At 48.1% G+C, this 23,753-nt stretch overlaps 1 protein-coding gene and 1 long non-coding RNA gene across 2 annotated transcripts in view; one reads left to right on the top strand and one right to left on the bottom strand.

The window, feature by feature from the left end:
* Positions 1–4,048: 4,048 nt before the first annotated feature.
* LOC140214016 (uncharacterized) overlaps positions 4,049–23,753 on the bottom strand; it is a 68,985-nt gene continuing 49,280 nt past the window's right edge. Inside the window, exon 4 of the long non-coding RNA XR_011890907.1 lies at positions 4,049–4,201. This is a non-coding gene — a long non-coding RNA (uncharacterized lncRNA). The remainder of the gene's footprint in view (positions 4,202–23,753) is intronic.
* LOC129381655 (uncharacterized) lies at positions 11,186–21,766 on the top strand. Its single transcript, XM_072285597.1, has 5 exons — positions 11,186–11,743; positions 12,214–12,513; positions 15,357–15,629; positions 18,955–19,115; positions 20,930–21,766. The coding sequence occupies exons 1-5, from the start codon at positions 11,660–11,662 to the stop codon at positions 21,153–21,155; spliced, it is 1,044 nt and encodes a 347-aa protein (XP_072141698.1). The 5' UTR covers positions 11,186–11,659; the 3' UTR covers positions 21,156–21,766.

The following is a 23,753-nucleotide window of genomic DNA, read 5'->3' as shown; positions in this document are numbered from 1 at the left end:
CTTCCGAAATTTGGGTTCCTTTAACTACTCAAGATAACCTCTCCTTCGAGGCTTCTTCACTGTTGCTTAACCACAGGAACATCTGCGTGGCCACGTGCGACTATGTCTGCGACACAAGCGGGCTCCAATGTTAATTCTCGCAATCAATATTTCGATAGATCATGAAATCCCTGGTTGTGTCTTTGAAATTATCCTAATGCCATCCAAAAACGAACACGGAATTTGTTGTTTATATATAATTACAGATATATTTATTTCTATATCTGCCACGTGAATATATTTCTCAATTAACATCAACGTTATGCATGACTCCGATTTACTTTTCCGTTTAGGTTTTTCTCTCTCCCTTTCTCTTTAACCGCCGGCTTCTTCGCCAATCCCCCGTAGTGGGTAAGCGTCACAAGTTAGGAGCAAGCAAGCAAGCAAGGAAGCCACTGCCAATTCTACGAATAGCGGCGCGTGCCAAAATTTGAGGGAAGAAGAAGCACCATAGCGGCGTCGCAAGGTACAAGGCACGTAGACCTCTTTGTTTTGCAATTTGACATGGATCAAAATGAGGTGCGAGATAGGAAAGAACGGAATAGCGCTCAACGTCTAAGGCGCGTTCCAACGCGCCCTGTTTCCCAGTTTCCATCGCATCCCACTTACAGCGAAAGCTGTATGTGCCTAACCTTCCGTAGTTTTCCCGCGTCCTGCATCAGAAACGGACATAGCGATTTCTAACAAACTCATACGGATGCAGTGCGGCGACAAAACGTCAAAATTAGGAACAGATTAGAACGCTCGCCTGAACAATAGCGTGATGTCAAGGTTATCGCAGTATATAAGCAGGAAATGTATCGGCGCTAAAAACAGCTGCGTTATCCATAGGGCGGACAGTGTAGTTCGTACGTCCGAAGAACAACATGCGTACAAGGAGCGCCGGAGGGAACAGCAGCGAGAATCTAAACGGCGCCGGCGCGAAACGACCACCGACGAAGAACGTTCCCGCGATGCTGAACGAAAACAACAATCGCCAGTCCGGGCGACCTCCGAACGAGCAACGACGCCAGACTCGCAACGTAAAAAATGACAACCATTCCACTTCGTGAAGATGGAATGGCAGCGAAAGCGCTTTGCTTTTCGTTTGAGAGCTTTGACTGTCGTCACCTTTGGCTGCCATTCCATCTTCACAGAGTGGAATGGTTGTCATTTTTTTTCGGCCGCACGTCACCGGACAGCCTACGGACTTCCACGCTAGTAATCAGTCAACATGCCGGCCCAGTTGAGCGTGGGCTATATAAGGAGCTTCGTAAATCGTGCGGCTAAAGAGGTTTGCGCTACAGGCTACCACATGAAAAGAGAATGCTATAGGAAGGAAACTTGAACATCGCCTCCTAATGCACGGTGTGAGGATTCCCGTTACGAACAGTGTGAATCCCACTTGTGTACAGTAGTCGAGTGACTGGCAGCCGCGTACAAGATCCATTGGGTACGAGTGCATGGAGCTCGCACCGAGCGCTCATGCGGCATAGCCATGCGTGGCCTTATTGCGACGTCGGCTTGCATTTTCATTCGCAAGATCGTCCGTCAGACGTCCGTACGTTCGGTTCCCTCCCGGACGTTCCGGGCATCCTGCGGATATTCGTTGTCCAATGGGGCATGGCGGAAGGGCATTGAATTTTTTCGCCGCGTAAAACCAATAAGTTTATTTAATTGTAAAGTTTTCAAGTTTCGATGACACATATGTTTTGCTAGCTGAAAATGTTCGAAGCGGCAGTTCAGCATATTCTTCTAGGATTTAGAGGTCCAGGACCTTCATTTTACCTGATAAAAATATTGAAGAGAGCCCGAAATATGTCAATCTGTACTACTTTAGTAAAGCTATTTTGGTAAATTACGCTGTACAACAGCGATGTGGCCACTGCTTTCGTGGGCGGAGGCTTCGTAATGCAGAGAAGCAACGAACGCGAAATACGGTTCGTGACATCGCCTTGAATTTCTCGCTCCAGCTGCGCCTGGTACGTGATGATTTTTTGACTATGTCTACCCGAGTCTAGGCAAACGTTCATCGGCAAAGGAGAACTGCACAACGCTTTCTAAACGAAGACTCAATACAAACATTTCCCGAGAAGTTTTGTTGCGCCAAAGAACCAAGATATACGATAAAATACTTAAAAATTCATGACGTCACATTGGGCTCCTGTGTTGAGGCTACGGCGAGAAAGAAAACAAATTCGAGGAAGGGAAGCGTGCACTTCGCTTGCGGCAACCCACTCTTGGCCGGTCCACCGTAGTGGGTGTGCGTCACAGTTTGATGCCATCATATATGCACGTGACCACGTGCAATTCCGATAAGAAGACGTGAACAAAGCCGATATAGCAGGCAGCGTTTCATCCTTCCTCATCGTTGACAGGTAAGCAGTGACTGAGGTTCTTTGTCAGCGGGATTAAGAACAGAGAAGGCGACGCATTCGCGGGAGGCACATAGGACAACTACGTGAACGGCATTGTGCCTAGCCGCGACTTTCAAAATTTCTCGCTTGCGTACAGCTGGGAGCGGGCCCAAGGGACATAATGAGAGAGAAAAAAAAAAAGACTTGAAATACGGCACAGCTCTGCAAGACAGCACAATAATAAATGAATGTGAAACGGTAGAGATTAATCGCAATTAAGTGGAAACTGACTTTTACGGAAACAGAAGTGGCACCAATGGGTATATAGGAAACGTAGGATGTACATATGCGCAGAAGCAGACAAGACTGGAATATCGTTTTGCGACATCTATTAGAAGGTCAACAAATTTCTAGTGACGAAATCACTTTCGCAAATCGCGATGCATGGTCCACCCGAGCACGCGCTGCCCGCCCAAGAAGCCTATACAATGTACAACCTTGCTGCCATGCACACATTCAACTATCCCCCCCCCCCCATGTCCCTTTCTGCAGACCGTCCAATGGTACAGACTAAAGACGGTATGCAGGAATTGTCGGTTATATGTTCTACAGTTTTATTCAACTTAAATTATGTGGTTTTTACGTGCCCAGGCCACGGCATGACTATCGGGAACGCCGATATGGAGGATCCCCGAATTAATTTGGGCCACCTAGGTTTCTTTAACGCGTGCACTCAATTCGTATCTTAATCGTATCGTATTGTTCGCGCGCAATTACGTCAACCATGTCTTGCTTAGCGCGTCGACACTTGTTAGACCCTTAATTTTTTCAGCCTATACGGCACTCAGGATTCCGACCCTCGGCTCGGTTTCCTCCTCGCTCTTGAGCCCCGAATGTTTACGGCTACTTCGAAACGCACGCCCAAGGCTCTGGCGACGCACTTGCGCGTCCGGCGGCTCTCCTCCGTCCCGATGATGATGCTACTTGTGCTTGCCCCCAGTGTCAAAGGCACTAGCATATGTTTGACAGGATATTCCACATGGCGCGTTCCGGCATGCTCTCGTGAAATAATAGTTTCTTTTTTTATTTCTCCGAGCGCTTGCAGCTAATAATGAACATCACGTGCTTCGAGCCTAAGATTTAGTTTCTTTTCGTGAAAGGACGCAGCGCAAGTGACCGTGCAACAAACCAAAGTTTATTTATACTTGTTAATTATGAGCACTTACTAGAATATGCGCAAAGCATCACCCTACCAGAATGAATTTCTTTCGATTGACTTAGAAGCGCTTTGGAATAAACTTATGCACCTTGGACACATTCATCTTTATCGACAACCCACTATATAATTCGCGGTTGAAAGGGTTATTGCAGAAGCACGCTCCGCGTTCCGATTGTCTAGCTAGATGTTACGCAAGTCAAAGTGATTATCCATCCGGTCTTCACTGTCGGTCTTGGTAACAGCCATGTTGTCATGGTAACAGCCGTGTTGATAGTTACTGCGCCGCGGGGAATTGGACGCGCTGACGCCGAGTGTGACGCGTCAATGCAAAAAAGTTTGGAGGACCCTTAAGCTTCGCCTTTAAGAGTGGAACGCGATAGCATTCAAAGATCCCCGACTGTACCACACGCTTGCCGGCAACTGCAGCTTACGTAACCGTAATGCTTGCCGGGAAACGCTGGCGGCGAATGCTATGCACGAAGGCGGGCGGGCGAGCTTTCTTGTAGAAACGCGGCCTCTTGCGTGGCCGTGGATGCGCGGAGGCGAGCGCCATCTGGATGCTGTTGTTGCAAGGAGCGCAGCGCGCCGCTCTGTGAATGGTAAAACGCTGGAAAAAATGGGTCTATGTTTCAGTTTCCGCGTAACGGAAGTATGTTTTCTGCTATAGTCAAATTACAATCCGACGCTATCATGACTGCAGGTTGCGTTTAGGTGGCATTCTACGATTTTTCTGAATCATCCTACTTTGAGAAATTCAATTATTTCAGTAACGCCACTGCACCACGGGGAGCGCCTGCGTGGTTGTTGTTCGGAATAATTTTGCGCCGAACGACCTCCGGCGCAAGACGCCGACACCGGATGTTGTGCGACAGGGGAGCCTTAACGCTATCGCCTTGCGTTGCAAATACGTTTAGTGTGGTTACCGCAGCTATACCTGAATCATTGGGGATTTGCCAAGGTATATGTAAACTGGTACCGAAGCTTCTATAGAAGCCCTCCTGTCAAAAAAAGTCCGCTCGTTGCAACCGTCACCATATACGCATCGGGGGGACAACAGCAAACGAAACTAAATAATGACGTCCTAACCGTAAAGGGCAGTGACGTCAAGATCTTATGCTGCTTAGCGCGAATGTTTGAATTTCTTTAGCGTCCGGCATTTCGATCTACGAAAGCAGTTATTTTTCTTTTGAGGCTGAGGCGAACTTGCGACTCGCCTCAGCTGAAGCGCAAGCATGTCATTAAACTATAGGAGGGGCGTAAGTCTTAATGTGAACATAATTAGGTTGCTATTTAGGACGATTGCTCCAGCAGCTTTGTTAGGAAGGTGAGCTAACAGGATGGAAACAAATGAGGGTGCCACCGTGGTTTCGAAAGCAACCTCACTTTTATTCGTCTAGAATAATGCAACCAACACAACTGACCAAACAAAACATATGTTTCAGTGGATAAAAAATACTGTGACCGGCACATAGTCCTAATGTACAGCAACATATGCGAAGCTTTTTCACGGAATCATTCGCAATTCCGTGCGACACCGTGTATTCACATCCAACAGTTACCAGACAACATTGTGCAACATTATCATTTAGAAAACATTCGACTTGCTAATTTTGCTGCCCGTAGGACGCTCAGAGCCGGCGTTACGGAGAGTGAACGAACATATCACGACGTTTTCCGCGGAGCGTTCCGAATTTATCGTCACGATGAGACACAGCGCGTCGGATGCCGCCGCGTGAATTCTTGCACGATAGCGAAAATCCTGCACTCGCAACTTTCGCCAATGAATGCCGCGCGCTAGGTAACGTAAAATTTGAAGTGAAGCGCACGCCACCCATTGAACAAATACGCAAGAAAATAATAAAAAAAAAAGCTCGTACGTAGCCGCCGCGTTAAATTGAACAACGCCATTACACACGACATAACAGCTGTCGTGTACAGTCTTGCCAAGTCTTGTGCCAGAAACACTGGTAGGTAGGGGTCACCAAGAACGAACTAATAGATTGTGAAATACAAAAAGAATAACATTTGGTGCTCTAGTACAGCAAAAATATTTGAAACGGAATATTCACTCATACGACAGTATTGTGGTTTAAAATGTTGAGAAAAAAATTTTCACATAGGTTTCCTCGTTTTACTGTTTGTCCCCTCCTCACCTAGTGGCGATTCCATCGTGTAGCACTAACTGACATCTCTGGAAATAGTTTTTTGCACGCTTTTTGTTCCAAGCTGCGCTACCTAATTTAGGTGGACCTTGGACTTGCTCAGAAGAGACTGAGCTGCTCAAGTGCTCAAGTGAAGCGCCTCGTTATAGTGACGCAGGTAGCGAAGCCATATGGATCTCAAAGCCGCCACTCCGCTGCTGAAGGTGGAGCCCAAATCATCACGGCACTCGCTCCCCGTCTCCTCCTCTCGCCCAAGGTCGTCGGTTCGCATGCCGCGAAGCTCCGGCGGCTCCCCTCACCCAGGAGCGAAGACCGGCAGCGACAGCGATCCCCCATCTCGAGGAGGCAGAAACAAGCCGACAAGGAGACGCGCGAGATCGGAACGCGGCCTGCATCACTCGAGGCACCACAGGCGTGTCTCCCCTGCTTCGGCCGCGGCCTCTCCGAGCACGCCAGCGGTGGTGACGTCGGTGTCGACCATGTCGGCGCCCGCTGCCGTCCTGACTTCGCAGTACCCGGAGGAGGCCGAGAGCGCCGGAAAGGGGACCCCGATCCGCTCCCCACTGCTCAGTGCTGTAAGGCACCACTGGGACTCGCAGTGTTGGATCTCGTTCCGAAAAAAAGGAAAGTGTCATCATATATACACTCTTAGACAAAGGTACACCCTTTTGGGTGTATACCTGCCACACAACGATAATCGTCATCTGCCTTGCTTGCGTTTCCTTTCTTGAAAACGCTGCGCCCGCTACTTTCCTTTCGGGAATGCTATGTCATGCCGATAACGCGCATGCCGTTCGTTACTGGGAAGTACCGGGCTCGCAGCGTTAAAGAATGGAAATGCGGACAAGACACGTGACATTTGTTGTTGTGTGTCAAGACACAACCCAAAGGGTACAATTTTGTTTTAGAGCGTATAGTATATAGTGATGATAAGGTGCACACAATGAGAATCTTATATTTAAGGCGGACCAGCGCTCTATTAAGGTGAGGGGGACAAGGATAAGCACTGACGAGCTACTCGTGCTTGTGCGCGCTGCTCCTCACCGTGGAACCCGAGACAGGTGCACACACATCTTCAAAAGGAACGTTAACTGGCAGTACCCAGACTCGGCGGCGCTGATAGTTCTGGCACAAATTCCCACCCCCTTTTTTTTTTTTTTGTTCTGCGCGGCGTACACCTTCCTTACGGCAGGATATGCGGCGACGGACACCGACTCGCAACGTGACAAGTCTCCATGTGCCGAACACGGCCAAGGAGAATTAGTATGTCACAGAAACTTCCAAGAATCTAGAAATCCGGAGAAGAAGCGAGGACCGTCGGTTAGGTCGATAAGGTGGTTCGCTCTGAGACTGCAGGAGGACGGGTCTGCGCCAGAAAGAGGCGAAGAAGCAGTCCCACAAAGGAACTCGCGATAGGTGGCAAGTCAATCCTCGTCTTATCTATTCCTTTCTTCATTTGCATTTCCTCGCGCTGTCTACAGTCGCCTATGATGAAAGGTGCGGTGGGCGAGAAAGGGAATTGCATGGAGCGGACTAGAAGAGCAGGAGACTAGAGTACACCTGGCGGTGTTGTTGTCTCCAGTTGCTCAGGTATAGGATAGCACCAGTTGGAATTCAAACGCTCGCGTACGGGCGTTTAACAGCGGCGACAAAACTCTCTCAGCGGGGACGAGTGCGCTCGAGTATTTCGTGCACAAAATATGGAGACCATCCGACAACGCCGAAACAGCAATTGGCGAAGCGGCGCAAGTCAATGTGTACGGAGTAAAAGTGACGGGAAAGTGCCGAAACATCAACAATCTCAATTGCATAAGCAACCGATGCCCTGCCATCAAGTTCCACAATATCATCATGCGGGTGCACGTTGAAATAGCCGTCTACAATTCAGTCGCAAGCGCTTTCTGCAGGGAACTAAATAAGTCGCGTCGGTTGCTGTAGTGACAATTTGAATAGGAAGCCTCGCGCGAATGTAGGTTCCCTAAAATTGCAGTAACCGCAGCGCCGCTTTGGCAGCGCAGGTTATCAACCAAGTTCTTATCCGAGGCGTCACTACCTGTAGGCAATTTAAACTCAACCATTTCAAGCTGTACTTCAAGCAAATAGCACATCGGTTTAACTACAACACACTTTCTCCACCTTTAGATTCGGTGCTCCTGTGCTTTGAGTGGTCAACTAACTGGACCTCCCTCTGGCAGTCTGCAAGTCTCCGGGTTAACTCGGATGCTATAGAACATAAATTCGTTGCTCCCGAATTCGATCCCCTGGACCCCGACGAACCTTTCTCCAACCGCAGAGCTTTCTTTCTTAGAAACCCGCGCAGGTTTTTCTTTGCGGCTTGCGTACAACTTTCGAGCATGTCCGTTCTTTTTTTTTTCATGATCGTCCCGCTCCCTTCTGCAGACACAACGCGTCAGGCTCCAGCGACGGCAATGGCCAGGGGCTTCCCCGAGAGCCCTGGCTCTGCTGGCACTGTCCGTGGGAGTGGCGTGTGCTCTGGCAGTGGTCTACTACTTCTACCTCTCCGCGCCGTCGGGCTCACTTCAGAGTCAAGGGGCGCTGGCGACCCGCGCATGCGTGACGGCTGGCTGCCAAGAGCACGCTTCGTTCTTCCACCGCAGTCTGAACACACGAGTAGACCCCTGCGAGGACCTGGGCGCCTACGTCTGCTCCCTCTGGTCGCCATCTAGCCCCATGGCTTCGGACCTTGCTGGACAGATGACTCTGACCTGGGCGTTGAGGGCCACGGAGTCGCTGACTCGGGACGCCACGTCTGAGGCTTTGGACGCGGTGAGGCTACACCGGGGGGGGGGTTCCATTTAAACTCCACCATGTTTGTCGTCTTGGGTCAATAATACGTGGGTATATTTGCTGTAATAATAATAATAATAATAATAATAATAATAATAGTAATAATAACAATGATGATGATGATGATGATGATGATCTTCGGAAAGGAATCCCGATGTAAATGTATGTACCACTATTTACTTGGCGAAAAGTTAGTGGTAATCGCGCAGGCTGGTACAAAGGCCACAACTCCAGGAGGCAGTCTACCACATCCTCCTCTTCTCCCTCTTGCGAACACGGTCCTGTTTAAATGCACGGTAACAAGATCAATAACGAATAATGTTCTTACGCGAAGAAACAGTGCTCCCATCTATCACCGTTACGGTGTAAAGCGAATCCCACTGTAGCAATGACAGGTGGTGCTAACGTTCACTTTCAGTAAACTCCACATTTCTCTTCCATTTTTCCCCCCAGTTGCGTCGCCGCGGAAGACGCGCACTTAAGCTTTGTTGCTAACGAAACAGGCAAGTAATGCTCCCAAACGTGGTTCTAAGGCAAATCCACCGATATGTGCTAACTCGATCCGTGCGCAATCTGAACGGAAAGTCAACCAGAGATTTAGCGGGAAGTCATGTGCACTGATGGCGCTGCTATTTACGTAACACCCCTGTCAAAATGATAGGTTACGAGACAGCCCGACTCCTTTCGGCCTCACGCGTTGGACGGGTGAATGGCGAGTTTAGGTTAGGCGACGCAAGCGGCTTGCGTACGCAAGAACTGGGGGTGACGGTACTGAGCATGCGCAGAAACCGACGTAGTGTTCCGCGCATGCGCAGTACCGTGGCCCTTAGTCCTTCTGCGACGGTAGTGCGCATGTGCAGACCCAAATGTAGGGGTGAGCGCATGCGCAGTACAATGCTCCCTAGTCCTCGCGTACGCAAGCTGCTTGCGTCCCCTAATCGAAAACTCTCTAATGACGCACTTTCCCCTCCCGTCTTTAGGGAGGCGAACTGGGCGCGCAGCACAAGGTCGTATCGGCGTTCCTGCGCAAGTGTATCGCCCAGAAGGACGATGACCGACGCAGCCTTCTCAGCGTGCGCGATTTCGCGGCACGCCTGGGTATCCCGTGGCCGTACGACGCGAACCATCCCTCGGTGCCGGACACCCACCCCTTCGAAGTGCTCATCCGGCTGGACGGGCGTTGGGGCCTGGAACTGTGGTGTCAGGCAAGTCAACAGAAGTTTCGCGCTCCGAGATCTGCCTATGTATGACAGAAAGACATAGCGGAGGCAACACGATCGCACGGTGCCAGATGTTGCATTGCATTTCTTCTTTTATGCGTCCCGTTTGTAAGCTTACGCTGTACGCTATAGCTGTCGAGCAAGCCGTCATCGCGGTGCCGTTCCTTTGCCGAAACACACAAGAAGTTCACAGTAAGGATTCGGCGCCTTCTTGGTTCGGCCTATTGGCCCCTGGTACTACACCTAAGAAGCGTGCGAACAGTTATTCTCGAAACGTAATGAAGTTCCAAATCACCCGGCCGTGGTGACTCGGTGGCTTTATCTCGAGCAGAACGAGGGCAGAACGAGGGTGAATGCGGAGAACAATGGCAGCACGCGCACGCAGACCACGAATGAAGGTCAATTGAAACACAGACAGCTACAAGACAAATTACTCGCCGCCGTGGCTTAGTGGCCATGTCATTGTGCTTCGGAGCAGAGGGACGTGGGTTCGACTCCCTGCTGCGGTGGTTCCGTGCACCCCTACGGTGGGCTACGGTACGCAAAGAAATACTCGTGCATCAGGCTTTGGGTATATGGCCTTGTTTTGCACGTTTCGTCTGACAAGTCTTGCTGCCCGTTATGGAATGAACTATGGGGCAGCAAGCCTTCCACGGAGCTTCACGTCGAGTATTCAAAAAAGGTTTCGAAACCATTTCTGTACGATTACCGCATGCATTGAAGGAGTACTAACATACGGTCGGCTGATATTCCACGGCCTCTTCTTTTTCTGCAGACAACCGTGTTGAAACGCAGGCGTCAAAAACCGATACCACCCGTGCTGGTGGTACGCAGGACAGATATGGCCTCCGCCTGGTTGGGCTTGGTCGACGCGCTCGACAACAACCAAGGACGCATGGCGTACTACAAAGACATACACAGGTACACAAGTAGAACAAGCGAGAGTCCAGCTGAAAGCACGGAAAGCCGGCGCGCGTAATCGCTCACACAGAAAAAAGATGAATGTTCCTATGCAAGAACTGTTCGTAAGAAAAAAAAAGTACAGCCAATTGTTTTCTTGGACATACACTAACCAAGGTGGCCATGCCAACGGCAAACAACAGTTAAAAACAAAAAGCTCTGTAAATACCGGCTAGGGTCTGCTATTTTTGTTAGATACAGTGCGACACCCTTGGCCGTCTGGTCGCTATATTAAAGTAAAATTTTTTATGCCTTTCTAAACTGTAGCTATTTAACCACAGGCCCTCATCGTGCCCTTGTGGGACATGCGCGCGCGCGAGCGCGCGAATGAGCGAACAAACATTTAACTAAGAAAACAACAAAATAAACATAACCGAACAAATGAGCACGGGTAAATATTCTTACCAATGGAAGCATGTTTAAACATTGATTTCCTACTTTGACTACAAATCTGCCAACCGCACTTATATCTTATTCGTCTTCTTCGCTGTGCACTACACATTGGCCCATCGGTAGAGCGCGATAAACAAATCGGTAAAGGTGCGGGGCTGTCCCCGAAGAGTTGGTTCATGAGCCTGGCTGGCACATTACCGGCGCGCATCCAACGCCCCGCGCAGCCTCTACGGCGTGCCCGTCCCCGACGCGGCGACCGCCGACAGGCACTTAAAGACCGAACGAGAGGTGTTGACGGCGCTGGCGACCGTCACGAACGAGACCGGCCGCGAGGCCGTCGACACCACGGTCGGCCGTCTCGAGTCGCTCTTCAGCCACTTGGGCGACATCCCGCTCGTCCAGTTCCTCGTGTCCTTCTTCAACGCCTCGGGGATCCACGAGCGCAGCCGTGTTTACGTCGAGAGCCGCCGGTTCGTCGTCGCCCTGGACGAGCTGCTGGGCAAGTTCGGCAAGGACCGGCTCATGGAGCACATCGCCTGGTGGTTCGCCCAGCTGTGCGCCGTGATGGCCTCGAGCAAGGCTCGCCTGCTGATCGGAGGGAACGAGGTAACGGAGCCCCGATGTGTCGCGCTCGTAAGAAGTTCGCTGGCATCTATAGAATCCTGCAGACAGATTGCCTGTTCCGCGTCCATCGTGCGAGTTGTCTTGTTCGGACGTCGCGCGGTGTATATAGTCCCTTGTCGATTATGCATTGAATGACATGCGCATGAATTTTAAGCATTTAAAGCGAATTAACTTCCATTTTGTTGTTGTTGTTTTTGCTACGTGCGTCTCAACGAGCGATAATAGATGGCGTTCGACGGCAAACGCTTCCCGTGTAGCTCGGTTGCGCGAGAACCAGTATGTATACCCTTTGCACCGGCGTCTTTCTATGGGCGGTAAAGAAAGTGTGGCCACAGTGAAAAACCGACGAAGGAAAGGCAATGGAAGGCCATTCACTTAAAAAAAAAACGAGTCGCGTGGCCAGCCTCTCGTGAAAGGTTTGCGAGAGGCTATATATACGGCGATACGCGCAGGTGGAATCGGGAACCTTGAAGAAGGCGAACTGCTTCGACATGGCCGCGGCCTGGTTCGGGCCCACGCTGTACGGCAGCGTCGCGTACTTCACAGCGGCCGACGAAAGGCGCGCCGTGGACGACTTCCTGCGGGCTCTGCTCGGAGACGTCCACCGGGCCGTCACGGCGATCTCGTGGACCGACGAGACGACGCGGCGCGCCATGGTCCGCAGGCTGCGCGATATGAGCGTGGTGACCTCGCAGGAGCCGGAGGAGGCGAGCCGCGCCGCACTGTCCGAAGTCTGGTCGAATTCCACTAAGGTAGGACTCAGTGAGTGATGGCGAATGAGCGAACGCCGTGCACACGGACTTCGTGCAACGTATGCCTTCGCGATAGTTTAAAGGAATACTGACTTGGTATTATCGCTCTTTTTCGTTTTTTCCACTAAGTCAAGGTGTTGGGCTTTGAAATCTTAAAGGACGTATTAGTAAACCTTAGAGCGACATAAATAGCTTAATACAGATAGATTTATACCCGCTGTTCAAAGAACGTCTTTCAGTATATGTTCGCAGTCCTGAGGCTTATCTGTGATGACAACATCGCACTCTATTTAGGTCGCTCAGTCGTCTGCTATAAATATTGTTATACTTGCTTGGCGACCCGCTATAGCGGCATAGCACATGACCGAACAACCCCGAAGCGAGTGCCGAAACGTCACTCCGTTCTTCTTGCACGTGGCACCAATTTCAGCGTTATGACGCCATGACAAACGCACCTCCTGGGAAACTGAACTGAAACTGGTTCCTAAAAAAAGGTATTTACAGCAATATTATTTTATTTCTGAGACTTGCCAGTACTCATTCTTGGATTTCAATGCCCACGAACTTCATTTATTGCAACTAATGGAAGAAAGCTACTATTATGTGTGTACTTAACCACCTGGGATTGAATATCGGGCATTTAAAGTATCAGAACGCCAGCCCATTCGCACCTAACCCGCCTCAAAGTATAGCCGCTGCTCCCGGAATTCGAACCAGCGATTTGTTGCCGAGCTACGGGCATCAGCGTGGGCTGTGCCTTAAACGACGTGTTGTCATGTCGATTGCGCTTGTTCTTGAGCTGTGAGCTGTAAATTCTTGCAGCCTTTGACGATATACGCAAGCTGTGAAGGCGGGCTAGTTGGTTGAAATTCGTCGTGTGTATTGAATAAAGGAACAGTAGACTGAAGCAGAAAGACGTCTAGCTTACAGGACTGATGCTTAGAGCATTCGAACGTCCATGTTTCTAAGCGTCTGTGCTACGGCTGTCTGTGTTTCTTGGTGCACTCGTAGATACTCATGAGGTCGCCACAATAGAGTCGTTAATAAAACCATTCAAACGCCGATGGCGCAGAAATGAGACAAATCCTACAAAAATTACCGCCCACGCACTCCGCACGGGTGGTTAACCAGCGAAGCTGAATCGTGCGACCCCGGTGTTTATCACACTGGGTTTATCCCAATGGTTCTTTAAACAACGGCTTGGTAGGATTCTTGGTAGGATACTCGGTCCGCAGTCGCTGCTTGCGCTCGGCTGCACGAGCCTGTTCTTGTGCCCGGGTTGCAGCGACCGGCACGGTGTTCTGCTCATGGCGTTGCTGATCGAATGCTGCTTGCTCTTCAGGGGTACGTGTGATGCGTGGCCTAGCCATTTCGGAGAGAAACTACCACCGGAGAGGAACTGCTGCGGGCGCGCTCGGCTGCGACGGAGAGCAACGACGTCACTACTGACGCAGCCAATCTCGCACCTCTCGTCCTTTTTTTTTTTTTTTTTGCGCATGTGCATCTGGTTGCGCCGGAGGGGTTTTCGGCGTACAGACGACAGACGGGCGGAAGGATGCCATGCACATGCAGCTTCAATGTAAAATGTTAAATATAGGGAACCTTCCTGAATCCGACTTGTGTAAATGCACACTTAGCGCGTACGACTCCGCTCGGTCGCACCAGTGACGCTGGTGGACGAGAATAACATCTGAGGACCTCATGTTTTTATTCATCGCTATCAATGAGGACAATAATCACTATAAATAATATGTTAGTCGCTATCAATAGCAGACAATGAAGACATACAAAACGCTAGGGACATTATTGTTGCGCTTAATTGAAATGTAAAAATAACAAGGTAATTGGGAAACGGAAGGGGACGAAAAGATAACTTGTAGGATGTGGGATCTGAACCGACACCTTCCGCATTGCGCGGAAAGGGGCTTAACAACTGAGTTACCGGCGGCGGCAATGCTCCTTTTAACTTTATCGGATGTTTCAGTGCATATGCAAGACTAAACAGTGCCGACAGTGTTTCACGAAGCCTCCCCGGCAGTCTTAACGACCTGGAAGCTCGGCATGCAAGCGCTTTTGATGCGTTCCGTCCTCGTTGGGATTGAGCCTCCGCGACCAGAAACCGAACTCGTCACCTTGTACCTAGCAGCAGCGCTATGCCATCACAGCTATTCAGTCACTGCGGGCGGCTCTGCGCCAGTTTTGTTTTATTTGTTTTTATTGAGAACATACTGTGGTCTAAAGACCGAGCCGGGGGGCGTACCAAAAGTAGTTGATGAAAGAAATTCGAAAAACACAAAAGTACAGAGTGAAACGGTAGAAGACACTATAATACATAATTATAATCAAAAGTTAGCAGGACTAAGCAAAAGTGGAAAGCACGACCAAACAGATCAAAACACATCCAAAGAGATACACAGTTCGAATAAAGAACCCCGCAGTTCGTACTGTGTGGTCATAAACAGAAAGGTACACAGCTCTCAGAGTCAGAATTATCCCCATCACGAAATGCTTCCAACGGTAACGCATTCCATTCTTTTATGGTCTGAGGGAGAAAAAAAAAGATTACATGACAAATTTTGTGCGCGCAAAGTAAGGTTCAACAGTATGAGCACGTGTGTGTCTAGTTTGCCTAGAAATGCTGTATGTTAAGTAAGTTTCAGGTCTAATGTTAAATTTACCAAAAATATGATGAATATGTGAATGACCACACCTTTAAAATGCTTCATTTTGTACAATGAATGGATTTGCTGCATACGCGGAAAAGAAAGCGGAATGCCACAGAGTGAGACGTGCTCCGGTTTCCTTACATATATAAACTGGGCGCGTCCCACACGCTGCTTCAGGAATTCATCGACATCCTGATCGCCCCGACGACGAAACGAATCCCCGAGGGTGGCGAGGCGTGGCGCTTTTACGAGGGCGAGGGCCGGCTGGTGAATCCGTACCGCGGACTCCTCTACCGCTACCTGAGCAACACGCTGACCGTGACGCAAGCCGCGACCGCCAGTCCGCTCTTCTACGCCGACTACAGCGGGGGCGGCGTCCTGCGCGCGGCCAGCTTCGGGGGCCTGGCCACCGCCTTCCTGGAAGCCGCGCTCAGAATGTTCGACAGACGAGTGAGTTCTCGACGCTTCGCGTAGATCGACAGTTCGAGTGAGCTGGCATGTTGAAAAGAAAAAAAAGAAAAGCTTGCGGTCACTGACCTAATCAGAAGCTAATCGACGTTTCAGAACCCCACGCGGGTTACTTGTTCACATTGCGTTCACAATTGTACAAGTATTGTACGGTACAAGTACAATACAGTGCAAGTGCAATTGTAGAAGTACAAGTACAATTGTACCAGCGAAAAAAATTCACCGACGATTACTATACTCCCGAATGCGAAATTTGAGCGCAGCTGTACACGTGTTTCCATTGGGCGACATATTGAGGCAAAGAATTTGAGGGACTCGGCCATGTATAGCAGGGTGGGCAATCGTCGAAAGTCTGATGTGCGGGTCAAGCACGGCGGCTTTTATGCATGAGTCATCGAAGGTTCCAGTGTAATCGCTGGAGCCACGTGGCTTCCAGAAAGTGCTACAGCCTTCGAGTCTCGCATACAATCAGATTGCAAAACGATCGCAAACCATAAGAATCGAAACAAGCGGGAACGAGACAACAAAGCAAACCATATACAAGCGCGAGCGAGAGCTGACGCGAGCAGACGATATTACGAAACGAGCGGTCCGGCTGAGGCCAAATACGAGTACGCATCGAGCGGTCGGGCGGGTCCGCGCGACACCAGTTTCCCGCGCGCACGTGACTGAACGGGCCGCTCTCACTGGTCACCTCCGTTCACGGCTCGCGTCTTTCTGTCGCTCTGCGTTCGCTCTTTCATCTTTCGCTGTGCTCGTTCGCTCCGTTACGCCCCCGATGTTGATGCTCGCAGCAGGAACGAGCGCGTAAAAGAGCTGCGTTCTATAATAGGAAACGGTATGCTACAAGTTACTGTGGTATACGGTCTCGTTCCTTCTTGTGACGTTCTGGCATACTAGTTCTTTGTTGCTTCTTCTTCTTACTTTGTTTTCTTTCTTCTTACTTTGCTTACTTTGTTGCTTCTTCTTCTTACTTTGTTTTCTTTCTTCTTTCTTTGCTTACTTTGTTGCTTACCAGTCCTTATTTTAAGACCTTTATTACATTTTTGGGACCAGAATTTGTTTTTCTTAAAACTTCGTAAAATCGTATAGAACGAGCCTAAATTCGTAAATGTTGCGAAAAAATCGGGAGAATCAGCAAGAATTGCGGCATGTGCACTCCTTGTTCACAATGCCTTCCGTTGCAAATGCATTGATAACAAGGAACTTGTGTGAGGTTCCAAAACGTGAATAATCTTTTGACTTGGGTCAGTGACGTGAACCTGTTATGGTGATTTATTTTTTTTTTCTTTGCAGATGCTATCTGCCCTTTAATATTGCCTTTCTAAGCTCGGTTACAATAATTTTTGATCCCGTATGCTTCGACGAGTCAGTATACATATATGTTAACAGACTGCTTATTAGTCTTGCTCTATTCATTAACACAAACGCTGCTAACCGTGCCATGACCAAGTCCCCTATCGGAATTGTCAACTCGCGCCTGTGTTTTTTTTTTTTTTTTTTTTTTCTCTCACTGTTCACCACTTCTAGCCTCTATCTTGTTGTGAACCTCTGCCGTTTTTTTGTAATGCTCCGTACGTGGTTTTAATAAAACATCCTTCATAATGTGCAGTGTTATGATATACATTTGCTAATTTTGTTATTACTAGGCTGAGAAATTTGGTTCGTATTGATGTAGAAAAAGGCTGTTCATTGACTGAAAAACTATTTGACATTCGTTTCAATTCGCTTCCTAAACAATACGATTCGCGTTTGATTCAGTCTCAAAAATGGCTCTTCGTAAAGACTTAGTGCAAACATAAAGGTCTCTGCTCGTAGAACTTCTCTACGCTACGCATATTTGTTAACTCTTTCCTTACCGCGCCTACATGAATCGATCAGTTTAATCGAGCGTTTTTCTACGCGTTGTTAAAGATTTCAGTTGGAATTTTTCTACTAGCAACATACAACATCGACCGTCTGAAACAACGACTGAACTTTGTTATGTTTGACAGTTTCCAGAATATTGTGGAGTCTGGAAAAATGAAACTTCGACGGGTGATATCATCGAAACTAGCCTCCAGTGCTGCCAGCACTTCAATAAAAAAGGCTAAACATTTGCGTTTTGCTCCGCTCGGCAACGTTGGCGTTAACATGACAGCAACACTGCAGATACAGAAGATGCTCTCGGCTTGTCAGTGTTCTGATCCTACGTATAGGCTGTGTTAACGATGTCTCAAACAACGGTAGGTGCTCTGGAGTTTGTGTTGTTTTCATATTTGTGTTCGACTAATATAAAGTGCAACTTTGATGCGCCAGTGACACGCCTGTAATTTATTATATCGCAGTACGACTACTACGTCTTGAGATGAATATGTGAAAGCATAAAAGCACGAGAAATAAGCCCATTTCTAGCGATAACGATGGTTAATAGGCTGCCGTTATACGTTCGTTAACAACTCTGCGCAGAGCCAGCTTATCACTTTGTTGTCTCATGACAACGACAGTGCAATTTTCAAGAAGGGATAAACTAGAAACACCCAAGAAAGTGAAAAAAGAACAAGTTCGATGTTAAACGGGGTGAGCTTGTTTCAATGCTTAGTGTTTGCACACCTTGGTATTACTTTCGTGCACGCCTTATTTTGTTTATGGCCTTCTTACTTGGTGTTCAAATCTCATACTATAGTACCGTAGCTGTATGAGGCGAAGAAAATTTAACGATGCTAGAATGTTTTGTCTGATGATGAATGTAGTGTTCTGTGGCGCAAGGGCCAATTACGGCCAAAGGGCGCCAAATGTTTTGTCCATGTTGTTACATAGTGCCATATACGTGAAATTCTTTGTATAGTTAAACGGGAATTCTACATTGACCCCTTGATGTCTATATCGTTTGTAACTCTACGTTGACTTTTGTGTACATTTGTGAAGCACTCTGTATTGAAGTGTGGCCGAGTGCAGTTGTGAAAAATTTGGTAGCCTTTGCCCCTTCAGTGATTAGCCTCTCATTCGATCAAATATTGAAGAAACTGTTCCGTTTTATGAAAAGACATAACGTGCTACATGGATTGTAAGCAGTTCAGGCGTGCTTTAAACGCAGATCCTGTTCGCCTTTCTGTGCCGCGATATTTTGCTTCCTCAGGCAGACTATCGGTGAACTATCAACTCTGTATGGGATTGGACCGGAAGCTTGCGCACATGTTCCTTTATATTTCTTTGTTTACGTCATGATCCGCGCCAGCGACTCTCACCCCCTGCATGGGCCACTGGGCCCCAATCCTTGTCAAAAAAGTTCGTTCACGTTCGATGAGCCCCCGCTGTGCATTCGCAGGGCATTCGAATAGACGAAGGCGAGGCCAGGGCCTGGATGAGCCCCCGTGCCGAGAGACAGCTGTACCGCAGGTTTCACTGCAGCAGCGACATCGGCGAAAACATGCTGCAGGTGGCCAGCCTTCGCGTCGCCTGGGAGGCCTACAAGAACGCCTCGTCGGGGTAAGCCACGCTCGGTGCGCCTTGTGAATAAGTCTGTGCAGTTCCACCTCTCTATTCCAGCAAATGTCCACACGGACATTTGCTGGAACTAACCCAAAGTATCTTCAAGATACTTTGTAGGCTTGCATACGTTATCGTTCGCACCTTCACTTTTTTACAAAAGTTTGCACCTTTAGGTGTGTATAAATGGTGTTTTGACGTCATACGGCTAACGCCCTCGCGTTTAAGGGTAAGATGGAATCGTTGGCGAGGACCAGTGAAGTTTGCCGACTTTTTTTGTGGCAAGCAAATATTATGGTATCTGCCACAGACGACAACAAAAGTGCATTAAATAAGCTTTCAAATGCATTGCCGTCAAATTCTCCTCTTAGATATTTCTGTGCGTCCAAAGAGTTCAAAATTATTGAGCAGTTTTCAACTGTCTTTTTCGCATCGCACGTGTAGCTATCGCTCGCTGTCGTGTCCAATAAAGTCGTTAGTAGCTCTATAGACAGGGGCTTTACCCACGGTGCAAAGCAACAACAGGTTCCGGATCAATGCGACATGAAGAACCGCCGGGCTAACCGCCCGGCGGTTCTTCATGTCGCATTGATTCGGAACCGACACAATTGAGACTTTGCGCTAACCCTTACGAACAATAAAACAAGTTGTCGGTGCAATAGTACAGCGAAAACTAGCATAGAACCTTCGACGTTCTTTTTAATTATTTCATACATCGGAACCCATTTTGTTGCACAAGAGTTCGATCCTAGCCGCGCTGGCCGCATTTCGATGGGGCGAAATGCAAGAACGTCCGTGTTCTTAAGTGCCCATTAAAAGAAAAAGTGCCCAATAAAAGAAAACCCAGAAGATCACAAGCGATTCAGAGACCATCAATAGGGCGTGCTTCATAATCAGATCGTGGTTCCGGCAAGTGTCGGTAAGCCAAGAAGTGATGGTAAAATTACTTTAAATTCTTGTACAACAAAAGAAGATAGCTGAGCGAGGGTGGAAATTTTCGGAGCATAACGTTTGTATGCCTTACGATTCCTGATGAGTGTCAGTTTGAGTTTGATAAATTACACCGACTATGGCATAGTGAGCTCTCTCAAACGCGACCCTTCCTGGTATGATAACACGTGCATGCTTCTTTTCTCTACGCAATCATACCAAAATTAACTGCATGGGTTTGCCAAGATATCAGCGAGAATGCTGCAACATGTTTTTCGCTGCATCGGTTTCTGCAAGCGATCCCTTTAGACCGTTTGAAAGACGGTTCACGTCGAACAAACGTTAGGAGGGGAAATGCAAATGGGAATGAGGCAGCGAAATATTGTGATCCTCAATATTTTCACGCTGTCACTTTTCTTCGCTTTGTGTACCTGTCCTTGTGCCCTTACGATCATGAGACCCCGCCGGGGGCCTTAACATTCGAAAGTTACACCAGAACCTACATTTATTTCCACGGAGAGCCATCGTCTCTTCTTCCATACTCTTTAGACAGCCACTAGAATTGTCACAGATATAGAATGAAACATATCTGAGAGAAACGGGGCTAAATGGACTACTACAAAGCCCTCCCAGGGTACGAAAACTAGGGAAAATTCATCATGTAACCGCACAAAGGGCATCGCCTGTTCGCGCCTGTCTTGTGTGTTCCTTCTTTGTCCCTTGTTTTTGTGCGGTTACATGATGCATTCCAATAACGACCACCAACTAGCCCGCTTTTCCCTGTTAAATAACTAGGGAAAAATCGGGGTATGGTACCGATAAGCAAAAGCCGGCACTTATACCATTACGCTAACTTAGTTCGTGCGCGTTTCCCTCTCCTCCAGCGGCGATTCGTCGTCGGTCGAGGCTCTGGACATCCTCGACTCGCACGGCGACGCCCAGCGATACACGTCGGACCAGCTCTTCTTTCTGACCTACTGCCGCCGCTTCTGCAGCACCGGCACCGGCTGCAAATCGGCCGTGCGCAGCCTGCCCGACTTCGGCTCCGTCTTCAGCTGCGCCAAGGGGCGCGCGGAAGACGATCTGAGCCAGTGCCGTTTCTTCACGTAGCGTTGACTTCACCGCCTACCGATCTCACATTTCTGCTTTGCGTATATGCATGTATGCTGCTACGGCGGCCATCGCTTCTCGGTACTTTGCATTTGTGCGCTCTTTTGCGAAACGCGTTTCAGTTTCGCAAAACTTACCGATTTTACTGTTACATTTCTCGATTATGTTTGGGCCTAAAAGATATATGTCCCTTGTGCATGTATGCCTCGACTTCGCTTCACACTTTTTTCTTAATGCAAGTCACAATTCGAGGGTTCAGTGCTGATGGTGCTAGATCGCAACTGTGCGCGCATATTAACCTCGATCATCCGGACCTCAGTGCAACACAGAGCGAATGTGGTGTGCGCGCCGTGAAGCGTAAGAGGAGGGAAATGCAGAACTTCTTTTAATTACAAGTTTCTTTTTCATATTTTAGTAGAACCTATAACTGGACGTGATATCGTCTTTCTCCCATTTGTGTCCCCTACCAAATGTATACTAATTACGGACGTGGAGACATCAGAATGATTAGCAATTTTACTTTCTAATCAAACTTGAACGTGTCGTCTGCAGCTCTGTCGCATATTATGGGAAATAAAGACGTTGATACAACATCCTCATAAGTGATAAAACGTGTTTTTTGTTCATTCCTTTTCTTTTTTGCGGACATTGTGATTCGGCTGCGTCACACGTCCGGTTGCGTCACACAAGTTAACACTAACTGGCCCGTTCCTCGGTTACAGTTGTCGCAGCATAACTTCACGTTGCATTGGCAGCACTGCTCCAAGGTAACAAGCCGTATGCTACTATATATCTTCTACCTATAAGAACAAGTACTCTCGGCATTCGGCATCCTATAGATACTGTGATTCAAAGTAGACGAAGCTGAAATACTGCACAAGCCTTGTGCATTCCCCTGAAATGTGGTGCCGAGAAGAGGGACACGGGACAGCTTTTACTAATACTAAATACGCGGGACGGATGGATCCCTTTAGGAGCAGCGGAGTTGGGATCAGCGACAAGATAATCCACCTTCAGCCTTCACGCAAACATTGCGCATTTCCATGTTCAGAAAATGACTAAATAAATGAACGTTCTCGTCGTGCTGCGGGAATTCGCGTTTTTGAAACAAGCATTTGAATCGGTTTGCTAATTCGTCGCAAGCGTCGTCTCTGAAGAGGAACCTGCTTTTCCTTGTACAATGCGGCAAGCGAACAACAAGTGTTTAAATGAACCGCAAAAAGACGTGTTGACAGTAAGCACTACTTCAAGCGCTCCTACTTAATGACAAAGCTTGGGTTAGTTGCGTTGACACTACCCCTGTGGTCGTTGTCGGTGATTTCAATGTGGATGTGTCGGGACTGAAAAGGGAGTGGTTTGCGCGTTCCATGTTGCAGACGTATCGCTTGCGATCTCCCGATGCGGCCCAACCGACCACCCAGCGGCGTACGTGCATCGATTTGACATTATCAAAGAATACGATTGCAGTTGCGAGAAACACCGATCAGCGTATATCATAGCGACCACAAAACCATTGCGACCATCGTTACTAAGTGGCAAAGAGTGTTGTAATGCTGTCTTTACCGCCAAGGTGGTAAACACGATGTTTACAGCTCCGCTAGTGATCCACCTTCACAGGGCGGAATGGCCTTGATCTTTTTTTTAGCAATTCCTCCGCACCCTACGGCAAGTTCGCTAGATTTGGGCACCGGCTCGCCGTGGAATGTACTTGTACGGAATGGTGGATTCGTCGCGTTAGCATTTCTCGAATGCCCTGTAATGTATGTTTTGCCGACTTCGGTTTCTGTAATCACGGCTAGGTACCGAAATTTCTTCACAAGCAAATTCCGCAAGATCAACCCTCACTTTGTCTCCTGTCTTCAAAAACCTGTGTTTGCCATGGAACGATAATTGGTGCCCCCGAAGAACAACTTCAAGTTTCTTTTACAAAACTGCTCAGCCATGTTCCGCCGTAAAACATTCATTTAAACAAGTCTAGTGTCGCTTTGTCACCTGTGGTATTATTACAATGTACGTGCAACAATTCAGAACATTTTTTCTATGCTGCATTCGCTCTTTCAGACAAAAAAAAAACCTTTGGAAGTTTAATTTCGTCAGCTTAGGCTATCACTAACATCTACAGCCATTTTCTCACTTGGTACGTCTTCACTGAAATTCAGTCACAAGGAGGACGTTTTTCCTGATATTTATAATTTATTAGGCACATAAAACGATTATGTTAATGCAATTTTCAATTACCTATTGATTATTTTATTGCTTGATGTTAAAATATTTCATCATAAAATTCGTTATAGCGTTCTTCTAATTTTTACATTTATTCTTTTTCTCTCATTCACGCTCTAATATTGGAAGTTCTCCTTTAGTTACTATCTTTTACAAAACACTTGCAAGACCACCTGCTTCTTGTCGAATCCCCAGTAGCGGGCATGAATCATTGACGGGAAACAATAACAAGTCAATGCCCGTCTGCCTTATAAGTAGGCTTTGCTGTCGCATACATTTCTTTTTATTTTTATTTATACAAGGCTAGTCTGGCACCCTCACCGATTGTCATGTGTGTAGGGAAGATTAGACCATAGAGCATCTTTTTATTAATTT

Source organism: Dermacentor andersoni, chromosome 11, assembly GCF_023375885.2.
Source record: "Dermacentor andersoni chromosome 11, qqDerAnde1_hic_scaffold, whole genome shotgun sequence".
Classification (NCBI taxonomy): domain Eukaryota; kingdom Metazoa; phylum Arthropoda; class Arachnida; order Ixodida; family Ixodidae; genus Dermacentor; species Dermacentor andersoni.
The sequence above is the reverse complement of the archived record's forward strand: the minus strand, read 5'-3'. Positions and strand labels throughout refer to the sequence as shown.

Bases quoted from the DNA above. Each gene is read 5' to 3' on its own strand.
- LOC129381655 (XM_072285597.1), top strand. From the start codon at position 11,660: ATGGAGCACATCGCCTGGTGGTTCGCCCAGCTGTGCGCCGTGATGGCC. The intron at 12,514-15,356 runs GTAGGACTCAGT...ACGCTGCTTCAG, and splicing joins TCTGGTCGAATTCCACTAAG to GAATTCATCGACATCCTGAT. The intron at 19,116-20,929 runs GTAAGCCACGCT...CCTCTCCTCCAG, and splicing joins TACAAGAACGCCTCGTCGGG to CGGCGATTCGTCGTCGGTCG.